This window comes from Phocoena sinus, chromosome 1 (assembly GCF_008692025.1).
Source record: "Phocoena sinus isolate mPhoSin1 chromosome 1, mPhoSin1.pri, whole genome shotgun sequence".
Lineage (NCBI taxonomy): Eukaryota > Metazoa > Chordata > Mammalia > Artiodactyla > Phocoenidae > Phocoena > Phocoena sinus.
Genome location: NC_045763.1, coordinates 152,023,396 through 152,037,390, shown reverse-complemented (window position 1 = coordinate 152,037,390; position 13,995 = coordinate 152,023,396). Strand labels below are relative to the sequence as shown.

At 58.1% G+C, this 13,995-nt stretch overlaps 1 protein-coding gene across 3 annotated transcripts in view; it reads left to right on the top strand.

Annotated features, from left to right (window-relative positions):
• Window positions 1-13,995, top strand: part of CDK18 (cyclin dependent kinase 18) — a 31,892-nt gene that overhangs the window by 12,175 nt on the left and 5,722 nt on the right. Inside the window, exons 2-16 of one of the 3 annotated variants that reach the window (XM_032635552.1) lie at window positions 4,338-4,488; window positions 4,623-4,762; window positions 5,325-5,450; window positions 6,283-6,339; window positions 7,184-7,298; window positions 7,486-7,580; window positions 7,807-7,869; window positions 8,344-8,467; window positions 8,596-8,716; window positions 9,702-9,799; window positions 10,043-10,148; window positions 10,278-10,320; window positions 10,972-11,062; window positions 11,389-11,466; window positions 12,142-13,424. In XM_032635552.1, coding sequence (XP_032491443.1) covers window positions 4,374-4,488; window positions 4,623-4,762; window positions 5,325-5,450; window positions 6,283-6,339; window positions 7,184-7,298; window positions 7,486-7,580; window positions 7,807-7,869; window positions 8,344-8,467; window positions 8,596-8,716; window positions 9,702-9,799; window positions 10,043-10,148; window positions 10,278-10,320; window positions 10,972-11,062; window positions 11,389-11,466; window positions 12,142-12,176 — 1,407 coding nt within the window. In that variant the 5' untranslated portion in view covers window positions 4,338-4,373 and the 3' untranslated portion in view covers window positions 12,177-13,424. Of the gene's footprint in view, window positions 1-4,337; window positions 4,489-4,622; window positions 4,763-5,324; window positions 5,451-6,282; window positions 6,340-7,183; window positions 7,299-7,485; window positions 7,581-7,806; window positions 7,870-8,343; window positions 8,468-8,595; window positions 8,717-9,701; window positions 9,800-10,042; window positions 10,149-10,277; window positions 10,321-10,971; window positions 11,063-11,388; window positions 11,467-12,141; window positions 13,425-13,995 lie in introns of those variants that run through there. The other 2 variants (XM_032635545.1, XM_032635535.1) reach the window with 2 other exon arrangements.

Sequence of the window (13,995 nt, the reverse complement as noted above, 5' to 3'; positions counted from 1 at the left end):
GTTCCCTTGCTGACATGCTTCCGCCAGATTCTGTATGACTAGCTCCCTCCCCGGTGCCTACTCAGAATATTTCCCAGAAGATGTCACCTTCTCAGGGAAGACTTCCTGAACGCCCTATTTAAAACTGCAACATCCCACCTCTCACACCCCATCCCTCTTTCCTGTTTTATTTTTCTCTGTTGCGCTTGTCACCATCTAACATACCATATATTTTATTTACTTATTTTCTTTGTTTCCCCTCCCCACCCCTTTTAGAGTGTCAGGATTAATGAGGGCAGGATTAATGTCTGTTTTGTTCACAAGTGGATTCTCAGGGTCAACAACAGTGCCTGACACATAGTAGATGTTCAATAAAGAATTGTTGAATGAAAAGCTACGAGCGATGGTGTCACTGTATCTCCGTCATCAGCCTGCTAGTGGTGGCACGGGATTGGAAGCTGGGGTTGTCTGACTTTAATTCAGGATGGCGGTGGAGGAGACCTGGAAGGTAGAAAACCGCACTTAGAGCTTAGGCCGCAGGGAGGGGCAGGGTGGGAGAGTTCCAGTTAGGAGAAGAGAGGAGCAATGTGGTCACTTGAGTCTGTGTACTTGGCAACAGTCAGGAAATTGCTGCATGATTCTGAGCAAGTCAGTTCCCCTCTGGGAGCCGTGTTGTCCTCCACGGGCGAGCCAGGGAGGGTTAGAATGGTGGCTCTGTGAGTGCCCGTAGTGCCCGTTCCTGCTAACACTCCAGGAGTCCAGCCCTTTCTTGCGGGGCACACGGTGGCCTCGGGGCAAGTGTCAGTTTCCTCTCAGTCTGGCTCCTCCTTCCTCCTGAGCTACCTGCTTCTCTGGCACCAGCAGGAATTGCTGGGCTGGCTGGTGTGTGCCCAGGAGGAGGTGATGGGAGGTAGGCCAAGAACTCTAGGGACTCACCTGGGCAGGAGGGAAGGCCTGGTTGGGGGTCTGCCTGCCCACGCCTGCAGCTCCCGAGGGGGCCTTCTCCTTCAGCATCCCCCCATCCCACCGGGCCAGGCCAGCGTCCTTGGACGCCCGTCTCCCTCTTCCCCTGACACCAGTTGCACGGGGACAGCCCCAGATGGCTCCCTGGCCCTGGGGACAAAGGCCACACTGTGCCCAGCCCTGGGCTGGCTTCAGGCCGGGTCACACTGAGCCCTTCTGTCCCCAGATGGGGGTGAGGGGCAGACCGCACGAAGGTAACAGGCCTTTTTCCTGTCGCCCTTCCCCCCTGGCCCTCAAATCTGAGGAACTGACTCTCCCAAGAAAGAAGTCACAGAGGCATCTTGTGTCCTGAGGTAGGGAACAACAGACCATTCACTGCCCAGCCTGCCCTGGCACACCCAGACCCTGCCGGGTTCAAGGCCCCAATTGTCCCCGTCCGAGAGCAGCGTCCACTCTCTGCGTGGTCACCACCCTTGCTGCCTGCTCCCCTGCCACCACCAGGAAGTCCATCCCTACATCTGACCGCCATCGCTCCTGCTACAGTGACAGCCACTTCCTCTCGGTCTCTTCTCAGGCCGGGTGCAGAGCAGCTGGTTCCCATCGTCCGCGTTGCTTGGTCCCCCATTCCCGCTCAAGTGAGCCGTCCCCAGTTTCACCGTCCACATGCTTGCTGGTCCCACTGGTGTCTCCTTGCTGCTAACAAGGAGGGCAGATGCAGTTCAGGCTGCTTCTCCTTTGTCTTGTAGAGATTGGGGGCCTCCCTCCCAGAGGCTTTTGATGAGCTCCCCTCTCCCTCCTCTACAGGCAAATGCAAGGGCGTGAGATATATGGCCGCTACTGGTGGATTCCTGAGCCACAAACCCTATGTGCCATCCCATAAGTCCCAGACTGTAGGATGGCTTTATGGGGAGGCCTGTTTTTAGAAGAGGGCGTGACTGGCCCCTCTTGGCAGAGCCCAGACCTCAGGGAGCCAAGTGCCCAGTCGCCCCACCCCCTAGGATGAGCATGACTGAGCTTGGGGTATCGGTTTGTGCAGGGCACACATTTTCTCCCCTTCTGGTGGGTCTTCTGCTCCACTCAGCGCTCCTCCACCTTCCCGTGCCTCCGCAGCTTCGAGGATTCCTCATCTCAGCACATGAGTGCAACCTGGAAACCTGGGCAGATTACCATCCCTTACCTAGACCTCAGATGCTTCCCAGCCATGGCTCTAGTGTTCAGATGATTGGGCGTGGGTTTTTTTTTTCATTTGTGTGTTTGGTTTTGGCCACCCCCTGCCACTTGTGGGATGGGGGATGATTTCTAAAAATGCATTTTCCCAGGCACCATCCTCAGAGCCTCAGTTCCAGAATCTGAGAGCGAAGCCCAGGAATCTGAATGTTTCCCAGTACTCCCTGCTGATGCTCACGTTCAGCCAGCTTGTAAACAGTTCATCTGTACAACGGGGACATCTCCACTCTCCTGTCGTGTGGGAAATATGAGTCAGCAGGCAGGGCGTGTCCAGGTCCTCTTGTCACTGGAGCCTACACGCTGCCACCATCATGAAGCCCCCCTTATGCCCCCCCATCCCCGGCTGGCTGCACACAAGAGTGAGGTGGGTGGCAGCCTCTGGGAGCTTCCTGTCCATGAGAATCCTGCAGACGACAGGCCTGGACATCGCAGAGCCAGGACGAGTGGCTGAGGTTGGCTGGCAGGAATGAGCTTGGAGATGGAGAAGTAAGGAAGTTCCAGGCTGGTGGGCTTTGCAAGGAAGCTGGAAGAAGAAGACCTTTCAGCTACCTTCTCATCAAAGGAGGCCTCACAGCCCCCAGGTTCCTTGAGAAGAGGGACCAGGCTTTACTCACCACTAACCCCAGTGCCTAGTGTAATGCTTGGCACTTCATTTCTTGAGCCGAACGGAGTGAGACTTCACGGCCCACTGACAGAGACAGGCTCGGCTGGCAGTGCAGACCCAACGCCTGTACTCTGAGAGGGGCCAGCCTGAGGAAGGAGTGCCTGGCCATACCCAGTCTCTGGGCTCGGAGGAGCTGGAGGGCCACAACTTAGCTGCATTTGGGGGTAGCCAGGGAAAGGACCCTTTCCAGGCTGGCTGAGTACAGAAGGATGTGATCCTTAAGCAAAGTAAACATGCTACTGACCCATAATCCCTTAAACCAGGATTCAGGAGGGGCCTGGTCGCCTTGGCAACTGGTTACTGGCCAGTGACAGTGCTGAGAGCATCCTCTGGAAATGGGCTATGCTTGGTGCATGGGTAAAAGCTGGGAGAGGGTGCAGGGTGGGCCCCCTCCCATCACAGGGCTAGCCCTGATGGCTTCACGGCAGGCGTGGGTGGGGGCCCTTGTGAGGCCTCTTGATCCCAGCCCCACTGTAGCTGAGGGAGAAGGAGGCAGAGTAGAAATGAGGGGGTGGCCACACTGGGAGCTTATGAAACCACGGAGGGGAGGGGAGGGGAGGGGGGGAAAGGGAAGGGAAAGCGTGACAGCCCCACTCTGAGTTTTCAGGGCGGAACAGGGAAGGGAGGGTCTAGGGGGAGAAGCAGTTGCACAAATCTCATTGGGAGGCCAGCCGTGTCCCCTCACTCGGGGCAAGAGGAGCCGCAGGGAGGGAACCCCTTCTCGGTGGGGAGGGCCCACCCCTCTCTGCAGTAGACACCCTGCCTGCTGGGGTTCTGGTGTGGGAGGGGCCAGCAGTGTTCAGCCCCTCCTCCCTGGGGGCCCTGTCTGTTTCCGGTAAATTTCTGTCTTTCCCTTGAGACATTCAACTGCTCCCGACCTCCCATATTTCAGCAGGAGGGATGGGGCTGGGCCAGCTCAGATGCACACATCCTCTCCCTTGTCCCTTTCCTCCCTCTTTCTGTCTCCTGGGGACCCAGGACAAGCCAGAGAGGGACTCCCAGGTGTCAATATTTGGATGAAATGGGGTTGGGACCAGACTGCGTTACAAGGGTGTAGGCTAAGTTATGTTCAGCTTATGGGCATCCATCAGTAAGGCTTGCTGCCTGTTGACATATTCAGCCTCTTCCGTGCAAGCTGGTAAAGAGCTGCTGGCCCTAGGGCCACCCGGTCCTGGTGTCTTCCCTGCCACCCCTGGCCTCCTTCCAGAACTCTCTAGACCTCCGGCAGCTGGAAGGTTACCATGTGGCCCTGGGGAGGCCTTCAGGATCCTATTGGCACATCCAGCTGCTGTTATGAGCAGTACTTTGCTGTGCTTCTTAATATCCCCTGTGAATATCTCCCCCAGGGACAGGGAGTCCTGGGGGAATGAGATTCCCAAGGAGGAAGAGGGTTAGGAAGCTGCAACCCTGGCCCCTGAGTGCAGGGCGACAGAGCTTGATGGGAAGCTGGTGTCGACCGGACCCATTGCCGTGTTCTCACCCGCTGTCCTCACTTCTGTCCCAGGACCCTGCGGCCTGCTGCCTGCTGATCGTGAGCAAAATGAAGAACTTCAAGCGCCGCTTCTCCCTGTCCGTGCCCCGCACTGAGACCATCGAGGAGTCCTTGGTCGAGTTCACAGAGCAGTTCAACCAGCTCCACAGCCGGCACAATGAGGGTGAGGGGTCTGGGGCCCTTCCCCCGCCCCTCCCCACCCTCCCTGACACACCGGGGAAGGGCAGAGTGAAGTCTCCTCCCCACCCCCATGCCGGGGCAGAGGCAGGGAGGGTGGCTGATGTCTCTCCCTCTCAGGCCTGCAGCTCCGTCCTCTGGGCAGAGACCCCCAGCCAGAGTCCAGCACCTTCTCCCCCGCAGACAGAGGGGAGGACCCCGGGCAGCTGTCCCCTGGCACGCAGTACCGGCGGCAGAACCAGCGCCGCTTCTCCATGGAGGTGAGGGGCTCCAGGCTCTACGACACATCCACAGATGTATGCCCGGGAAGGTGGTTGCCTTGGAGCCAGACTTCATGGGTTCAAATCCCGGCTCTGCCACTGATTAGCTCTGTGACCCTGAGTAGGCTAGGCAACCTCTGTGTACCACAGTCTCCTTGTGTTAAAATGGTCATCGAGAAGATTAAATGAGAATATATGCATGCTCTGAACGTTCCTGGTACATAGCAAGGGCGAGACAATTTGACTATTGGTCTTATGACCCATATACATGTGCCCAAGTGTATGAAAAACATGCTTACAGAATCGCAGTGTCTGCAGGAATCTCATTCTACAGATGGTGACTCTGAGGTCCAGAGAGGGGAAGGCACCTCCTAAGGTCACACAGCAACCCCTGGATGTTCATATATGTCTCAGCACATCTTTGAAGCCTCACAGCCCATGGTTCAGTCCTGCTGGGGTTGTTCACAGGGGAAGCCAGGCCCAGGGCCAGAGGCGAGGGTCCCACAGCCCTGGCTACCCTGGAGCAAACACTGGTGGCCCTGTCTCATCCTGGCCACTGCAGGACATCAGTAAGAGGCTCTCTCTGCCCATGGACATCCGTCTGCCCCAGGAATTCCTCCAGAAGCTGCAGCTGGAGAGCCCAGACCTGCCCAAACCGCTCACCCGAATGTCCCGCCGTGCCTCCCTGGTGAGTCCCAAGAGGGTCAGAGGTCGCCTGGGTGGAACACCCTCTCCCCTGCAAGACGTCAGTCCTGGTTTTGCCTGTCGCGGCTGAGGCCTGCAGCAGTTTCCAGGGAGGTTTCTGGGCCTCTGGCGCCACCTTCTGGCCGAGAGGATTCCCACAGCTGGTCCTCTTGGTCAACCTCCATTCCCTAGTTGAGTCCCACCAGTGCTGGAGCTGAGCTCCAAGCCCCCTCTGGGTTCCAGAGTCTTCACTGGCATGAGGTCAATAAACCAGCTGGCCCGTGTTTCTAAGTCTTGGCTGCCTATCAGATTTCCCTGGGAGTATCTTACAAAACACAGATTCTGGTCCCCAGTCCAGATACCTACAGAATCAAACTCTCGGTGGTGGGGCCCAGGAATCCGTATTGTTAAGGGTTGGGTACTGCTGAGCTGGAGCAAGTGTGCTGATGAGAGAGGCTGTAGCGAGGTGGGTTCTGAACTGGACCCCCAAGGTACAGTGGAGTAAAAGGCACAGTTCCTGCCCTTGAGGGGCTTCTGAGCAGGATGGAGACAGACAGGTGATAAAGGCCTGTGGCGATCCCAGGACTACAACCCTGGGCTCTGCACCCACCACTGCCACGGGAGAAAGAAACTCGCACTTCCAAGGCCTCCCTCCTTTATCACAGGGACAGAGAGAAGTGGAGAGGGAGGATTTGGGGTTGCCCTCACCCTGCTAGCCTCAGACCCCCTGGGGGTCTCATTCCCTTTCCACCTGGAGGCTGGGGGTGAGGAGGTGCACTCTATGTGGGACTGCTGGGGCCTTCAAGCTCACAGGACCCTATGTCTCTCCCTCTCAGTCAGATATCGGCTTTGGGAAACTGGAAACATACGTGAAACTGGACAAACTGGGGGAGGTAAGAGGCTGGGTTGGGTTTTCTCCAGGCCGCCAGGCAGGATGGCTAGGAAGAGGAACAGGGTCTTCCCCAGCCTTCCCCAGTCTGTGGTCACACTACCCCTGTCCCACAGATCTTGCCATGCAGTCTGGCCCAGCCTTTGGCAGGTATTAAGGTGGGCCCAGGTCCTGGAGGAGGGCATGAGGATGGGGTGGCTGATGGGCTCTGGGGCAGAATCCAGTCTTTCGTTTCCTGCTAATATTTCTTGTCTGGGATCAAATCCCAACTCCTCCGTTTACCAGCTCTGTGGCCTGGTGTGAGCTATGTGACCTCCATCTGTGCCTCGGTTTCTTCCTCTTGTCAAATGGAGATCCTAATTGTTCTACCTCGTAGGGTGTTGTGAGGCCTGAGTAGGTCACTGTAAGCTTTTGTGCCGTGTAATTATTAGCTATTTCCGTAAACACGGTGCTGGGCTTTGTGTTCCAGGCGGGGCGGGGTGGGGGGGTGGGCCGTGGTTTACAGAGAGGAGGATGTGGCCCTTTCCTTCCAGGAACCCAGAGGAGACCTACACATAAACATCAACAGAACATAAGGAAGAACAAAACTGGTGTTATAATAGAGGGACACCTTGCCTGCTGGGGGCTTACAGGAAAGACAGTTCCTTCTGACCGGGAAGGAGTTAGGGATAGCTTCACAGAGAAGTGGGCTTTGGAAGAAACAGAATTTCAGTGAAGGGGTGGGGGGGTGGGTAGGGAAGGGCGGTCCTGCCAAAGTCACAGCCCAAGCAGAGGCACAAAGAGGAGGACGTTGGACAGAGGAGAGCGGGGCCTGAATGTGGCTGGGCTGCTGGGGTTCTTGTTCCCAGGGAACCTATGCCACAGTCTTCAAAGGGCGCAGCAAACTGACAGAGAACCTCGTGGCCCTGAAGGAGATCCGGCTGGAACATGAAGAAGGCGCGCCCTGCACTGCCATCCGAGAGGGTACAGCATCCTAGGGTCCTGTAGTCTTGGGGCTCCTGGGAGGAAGGGTTCCTGGCCTGAGCCCTGGTGGCAGCCTGGGGGCCAAGAGTCATTGCTGGAATGGGGACTCCTGAGGCTGGTCCCAGGAGGAGAGGGTATGAGGGGCATACGGGGCCTAAGGGACACAGGCAGGCCTGTCTCCCCATAGTGTCTTTACTGAGGAACCTGAAACATGCCAATATTGTGACCCTGCATGACCTCATCCACACGGAGCGCTCCCTCACGCTGGTGTTTGAGTACCTGGTGAGTTGGGGTAGGGGTGGGGTGGGGGAGAGAGGGGGGTGGCCCAGGCCTTGTTCTGGAATCAGGTTCTCAGATGCTCCCATTCAGGAATGGCCGAAGGGCCCAGGCTTAGGGGCAGCTCAGAGCCAGGGACCTGTCCCACTCCTCGGCTTGGGCCCTGCCCAGGGAAGGGCGCCTGGCCAGGCGTCAGGTCAGGGCGAGGGCTGAGCCAGGCCCTGTGTTCCAGGACAGTGACCTGAAGCAGTATCTGGACCACTGTGGAAACCTCATGAGCATTCACAACGTCAAGGTAAGAGCCTCCGTGTCATGGGCCTCCCCGCTCTAACGCTGAGCGTCAGGTTCCCTCTCTGTCAAACGGGAGCGTGAGTTACATGCCAGGATGAAGAGAGGCTTCGGGGAAATTCAGAGGGATGAATGACGTCTTCTGTGTGCGTACGTCCCCACACAGGCAGGCTTCCTGGCCCAGTGTGGCGCCTCTCAGCTCCCCGGCTGGGGTACTCTCTCCTCCCCCGCCCTCCTGCCTCCTCTGTACACCTGGTGCCCTGCCCTCTGGATGGCATTTCCTGGGGTGGATGGGGCCCAGGATGTGGCTTCCACGCGGGCAGGAGAACCAGGTAGCTCTCCAAGTACCTCACCTCCACCCAGTCTTGTCCCCATCCCCGTCCCAGCCACGGGGAAGAGGCGCAGGGTTCCTCCCTTCCCCCCTCCACTCCATGGGACATGCTCCCACCTTGCACTGCTTCCTTTCTTTTCCCTCCCCCAGATTTTCATGTTCCAGCTGCTCCGGGGCCTTGCCTACTGCCACCGACGCAAGATCCTGCACCGGGACCTGAAACCCCAGAACCTGCTCATCAACGAGAGAGGGGAGCTGAAGCTGGCCGACTTCGGTGAGGGCCAGAGCCTACAGGGCTGGGGCGGGGTAGTGGAGGAATCTGACACAGTCTCCTCAGGAAGTGGGCACTGTCGGGGGGTGGGGTGGGGGCGGGGGGCGGTTCAGTGACGGGTCTGTCCCTAGGACTGGCCCGGGCCAAGTCAGTGCCCACGAAGACCTACTCCAATGAGGTGGTGACCCTGTGGTACAGGCCCCCCGACGTGCTGCTGGGGTCCACGGAGTACTCCACCCCCATCGATATGTGGTAAGCAAGCGCTGTGGGACTGGGCGGGAGGTTGGGGGCGTGGGGCAGGGGCTTCTGCACCTGTGACTCGCTTTTGCTGCCCCAAAGGCCTCTGCGAAGGACTGTCTAATGTCTTTTGAATAAAAGCCATGTGGCGTCCTGCTGAACTGGATGTTAAAGAATTGAGGGCTTCCCTGGTGGTCCAGTGGTTAAGACACTGTGCTTCCAGTGCAGGGGATGCGGGTTCGATCCCTGGTGGGCAAACTAAGACCCCACATGCTACATTGCGTGGCCAAAAAATAAAATAAAGAGAAGCAAGTTTAGGGGGAAAATAAATAAAAGATACATTTAAAAAAAAATAAAATTAAGTCAGAGCTACATTGGGGTTTCCCTGGCTCTAAATAGACTCTCCTAGGCTGTGCTTCTGAAATATTCGCCCAGGGGTACATAGGGGGTTACCAGAGGGCACAGGAGGGCGCCCACAGTAAATATGATGAATCTTACCCAAGCATCAGTTCTACTGAAAAATTTAGAAGGGATACTTTTTTTTCTTAAAATTAAAGCACATATGATTCAGTGTAGAAGGAAAAGATTGCCAAACTTTAAAGGTAAAACACAGTTTTCTGATGAATGGCTGCTGTGCCCTACACCAGGGGTTTCCTTGGAGAGTGGATTTGTGGACTTCTCTCTTCCAGAGGGGCACATGATGGGAAGTTTGAGACAACACTGCTTGAGGAGCTGCCTCATGGGTGCTGGCTATGCAGACCCAAATCCTACAGAGTGAAAGGGGAGAGATCAAAGCGTCCTAGAGCCCTGAGAAGCCCCCAGAGGGAGGCTGTAGTGGGTGGCTGTGCTGTGCTAGGAGCCTCTGCAGCTCTGGGCCACCCACCCCGGTGCCGTGACCCATTTGAGTCACCGTGGCAGGGCATCCTGGTGGAGCAGCGCTAGGAAGCGCGAGTGCAAGGAGGTCCAGCCTAACGCCGCCCCTGCCCATTGCTCCCTGCAGGGGCGTGGGCTGCATCCATTACGAGATGGCCACAGGGAGGCCCCTCTTCCCCGGCTCCACGGTCAAGGAGGAGCTGCACCTTATCTTCCGACTCCTCGGTCAGTGTCCTGCCGCTCCTCCCTCTCACCACTAGGGGGCGCCGGAACTCTGTCCAGCCCGGGCGCATATCCGGATTGGGAAGAGCAGCTCCCACCGGATCTTTACAGGGCGGGGTGTGTGGGGGGCGGGGGGGGGGCCCGGTGGACTCAGTCATTCTATGACCCCACCTCCTACCTTGCGCCCCTCCAAGTCGCCCTCGGCCCTGGCCTCTCACCCCTCGCCACCCCTTCTCATCTCCCCAGGGACCCCCACGGAAGAGACGTGGCCTGGTGTGATGGCCCTGTCCGAGTTCCGAGCGTACAACTTCCCCCAGTACCTGCCCCAGCCTCTCATCAGTCATGCTCCCAGGTAGCCCTTCCTCCCCACTCCTCCTCTCTGCCTGTGGGCCTGGCTGTCCCTCCCGGAGGTGGCTGTGAGCCCCACCCGTCCCACCCCGCTCCCATAGACCAGACTTGTGCCAGCTCCTTCCTCCCGCAGGTTGGACACTGATGGCATCAACCTCCTGACCGGCCTCCTCCTGGTGAGTGTGCTCCCACGCCGACCAGGGCCAGGCAGTCAGAGAGCTGAAGCCCCAAGTTCCCAGCCCAGCCCTCCGTCCCACCTGCGTGCTGGCGTTCCCCACGTACCCTCCACCCACTGGGCCCGAGGGGAGTGCTGGCTTCCACAGACTTAAGAGTGGGTGCCCTCCCAACTCAAACCCCAGTTCAGACCCTAGCTGTGTAGCTGTGGGCAAGTTACAGAGCTCTTCTGTGCCTCAGTTTCCTCAACTGCAAAGTAGAATGAATCATTCACATTTTGTAAGATGGTCTTGAGGATAAATTGAGGTTATGGAATACACTTAGAATGGTACCTGTCTTGAATAAGTACACGATAAAGGGTAGTTGTTAGCATTACATGTTAATATTACTGTTAAAGTTGTGATCTTAGATGCTTCGGCATCTGTATTTCCATCCCAAGAGGAGGTCATTCTCTGAAAGCCCCCCTTCTGGTTTTCTCCTGGTGGCTGGAGATCTGAGACCCTGAGTTCTGAGACTGCCTTGGCTTGAGCGGGCAGCTGACCCAGGGGCTTCTCAGGTTAGACTCTGGCCCTTCCCTTCTTGGTCATATAACTTAGCATGGGAATAGCATTGCCCAGAGGGGTCCCTGCTGTCCCCCACCCTCTGCTTTTCAGTACGAATCCAAGAGTCGCGTGTCAGCAGAGGCGGCCCTGAGGCACCCCTACTTCCGGTCTCTGGGGGAGCGTGTGCACCAGCTCGAAGACAGTGAGTGTGTAGGGGAGGTTGGGGGAAGGGGGCAGGGCCACCCCAGAACCAGAGAAAGGGAGCAGCTGGTGTGAGTGGAGGAGCCGAAACGAAGAGGCCAGAGGCCCTGGGTCTAGCTGAGCAGCCTGGCTGCCCCTCCTTGGGTTTTCGTTTGCAACGAGGGGAGGAAACCCTGTGGATCCAAGGTGCTGCCCGAAAGGCCCAGTTAGGTGCTCCTGGGCCAGTCCTAACTAAGGGGGTGCTCGATGGGTGTGGGGGCCTCAGGCTGCAGGAGCAGGGCCAGCTCCACTCAGCTCTCTCCTGGCCTTTTCCCTCTCTCACCCCAGCTGCTTCCATCTTCTCCCTGAAGGAGATCCAGCTCCAGAAGGACCCAGGCTACCGGGGCCTGGCCTTTCAGCAGCCAGGTAGGGGCTCATGCCTCCCCCACCTCCTCCTCTTGTTAGAGGAGGCCAGGGCAGGCGGCTCCACCCTCTTGAGGAGCAGAGATAGGGCAGCCCCTCCTGCCGTGGGAATCAGCGTGGCCTCCCTGACATTGGCCTGTCTTCCGGGGGCCCGTGGGGAGCAGGGAAGGGACTGGTTTCCCTATCTCCTTGCCAGGCTTCCTCCTCCTGCGTTTCCCTCCTCAACCCCCACCCTAGACAGAACGCTGCCTCTGACAGTAGCCCTGAGGAAGGTGCACGCTTTTCCTGATTCATTCTCTCTGCAAATTCTGAGCTCTCTGGCCTCCATCCTGGGAGAACTATACTTTGTTTCTAGACTAGCTGATGGCCTCAGACATGATAAGTGCTTTCTATGCAGTATCTCATTTAATCCTAAAATACCCCTTGAAATTGGTACTATTAGTTCATGCTCCCCATTTCACAGGCAATGAGACTGAGGCCCTGGGAGGCTAAGGTGCAATTTCACATAGCTAGTAAGTAGCAGAGATGGGATTTGAACCCAGGGCTGACCAGCTCCCAAGCACGTGCTCTCGCTGGCTCTATCAGAGTAGCTCTGGAGGACGCCCGTCCCTCCTGATCTCAGGTGACCTTCGGCCCAGCTTCTCCCTGCCGTCCCACATCTTTCCTTCCATTCTCCAGGGCGAGGGAAGGGCCGGCGGCAGAGCATCTTCTGAGCTGTGCCCACCCTGCTGTGGCCCAAGGGACGAGAGGTCACACTGAGCACAACTGCGGCAGGATGGGGCCCGTGTGGCCTCGGAGGACTGAGGAGTGAGGGCTAATGGCCGGTCCAGAAGACCTCTCGGCAGCCCTGCTGGCCACGGCTGTTTCCTCTCCCTTCTTCCCACATGCCTCCCCAGTGGCCTTGGCCTGGACACCAACCCCTCCATCACCTTCCCTGGGGCTGGGCATGAGCTGCTTCCCTGGGAGGAGGTGAGGGGACAGGGAGCGATCTCAGACACTTTCCCACCCTAAAGTGCTCAGACACCAGCATGGAACCCACATGGACAGAAGAATCTAGAGGCCGGGCAGAGTGCTATGCCTTGAACATGGGCACCACCATGCCTCCCCACCCGGGGTACCTGCCTGCCTCACCAGTTTGGTCGAGTCCCTTTCAGGCCCCTTGGAGCCCACACGTCTTTCCCGTTTTTCCCCCGCTGAGAGCAGGAAGCAACATGGCACCTTGTCTGGGACTCTGGAATCCTGGGTGCCAACGTGTGTGCCAAAGCCCACCCTCACCTGAGGGGCGGGTGTCCCCAGAGCAACGGAGTTGTAGCCCCACCCCGTCTTCTCATCATCCCCCACTTGTTCCCATTCCCCACTCCTCGCCGGAGGCCCCGTATGCTGCTGGACGCCCAGTTGAGTCCAGTGGTGGCCTGGTCCCGCCAGCTGCACTCCTGCCAGCTCAGCCTGGCCCGCCCGTCTCCCCAGTCCGAATGGGATTGCCTTAAATTGGCAGGTGGTAGAGCACGCACTGCCCTTGGAGCTCTGACCCAAGCTGCTACCTCTCCACCCTTTCCTGAGAGTGGTTCCTGCTTATCGTTCCTGAGCGCTGGTAAGCCAGCCCTGGGCCAGGGTCCCGAGGACGGTACCCAGATATGCAGAGTCACCCTCACGCTGCTGCCAGCTCCCTGGGGCTGGCACAGCCTCCCTCGTCCCCTCCTTCCCGGCCCCCCCGTGGCTCTGTCCTTGCTCCACCGTATCTGGGCACCAGCCTCCCCATGCCCCTGGCCTCCCCAGAGGGCGGCCACCAGAGAAAGCATCAGCACCACAGTCTGAGGTACAGGAAGGTGGGACAGGACGGGATAGACTTTGATCCCGAGCCCTGAGCCCCAGGCCCCAGGGGACTGGGAGTGTTAGGGCCTGCGAGAAGGCCCCGGCCCCCACCCCTATGGAGCACACCTGTCCTGTTCCCAAAGTCTCCTCAACACCCGGCTGAATCTTGGATGGCGAGGCCGAGGGGAGGCCAGGTCCCCTGCGCACCCCCCTCAGCCTGAGGAGCAGCCCTGGAGGGTCTTGGTTTCCCCACAGGTCCCTCCCCTCCTCCCCCACTGTACTGTGAACGTCCTGTGACTCAGCGCAAAGACAGATAATATATTTAATTCGTGTTGTACAGAAAGGAGTGAACAGTCTCATGCTGAAAAGCTGGTTTTGACAGATTGATGCCAAAGATGGAGGACAGAAGGCCCCCTCCGGGCCTTCTGAGCGCAAGTGGGGCTTGCTTGTATGTGTACGTAAAGTGGAGAGAGAGTTTGGTTTGTATGTGTCCCTGAACCCACCCTGGGCTGTGGGCATGGTGCCCTGCACCCTCCCTGCTGTATTCCAGATGCTGCTGCATTCAGAGCTGGAAGTCAGCTCTGGGTGACCTGGGGTGGGAGCAGAAGAGGCCTGGGACTCTGTGCTCGGGGTCCCAGCCGTGGCCCAAGTTGGTGCCTGAGGGGTGGGGCCAGCCAGGAGTCCTGGGGAAGGGTCTGGGGTTCTGGCTACTGCCGCTGA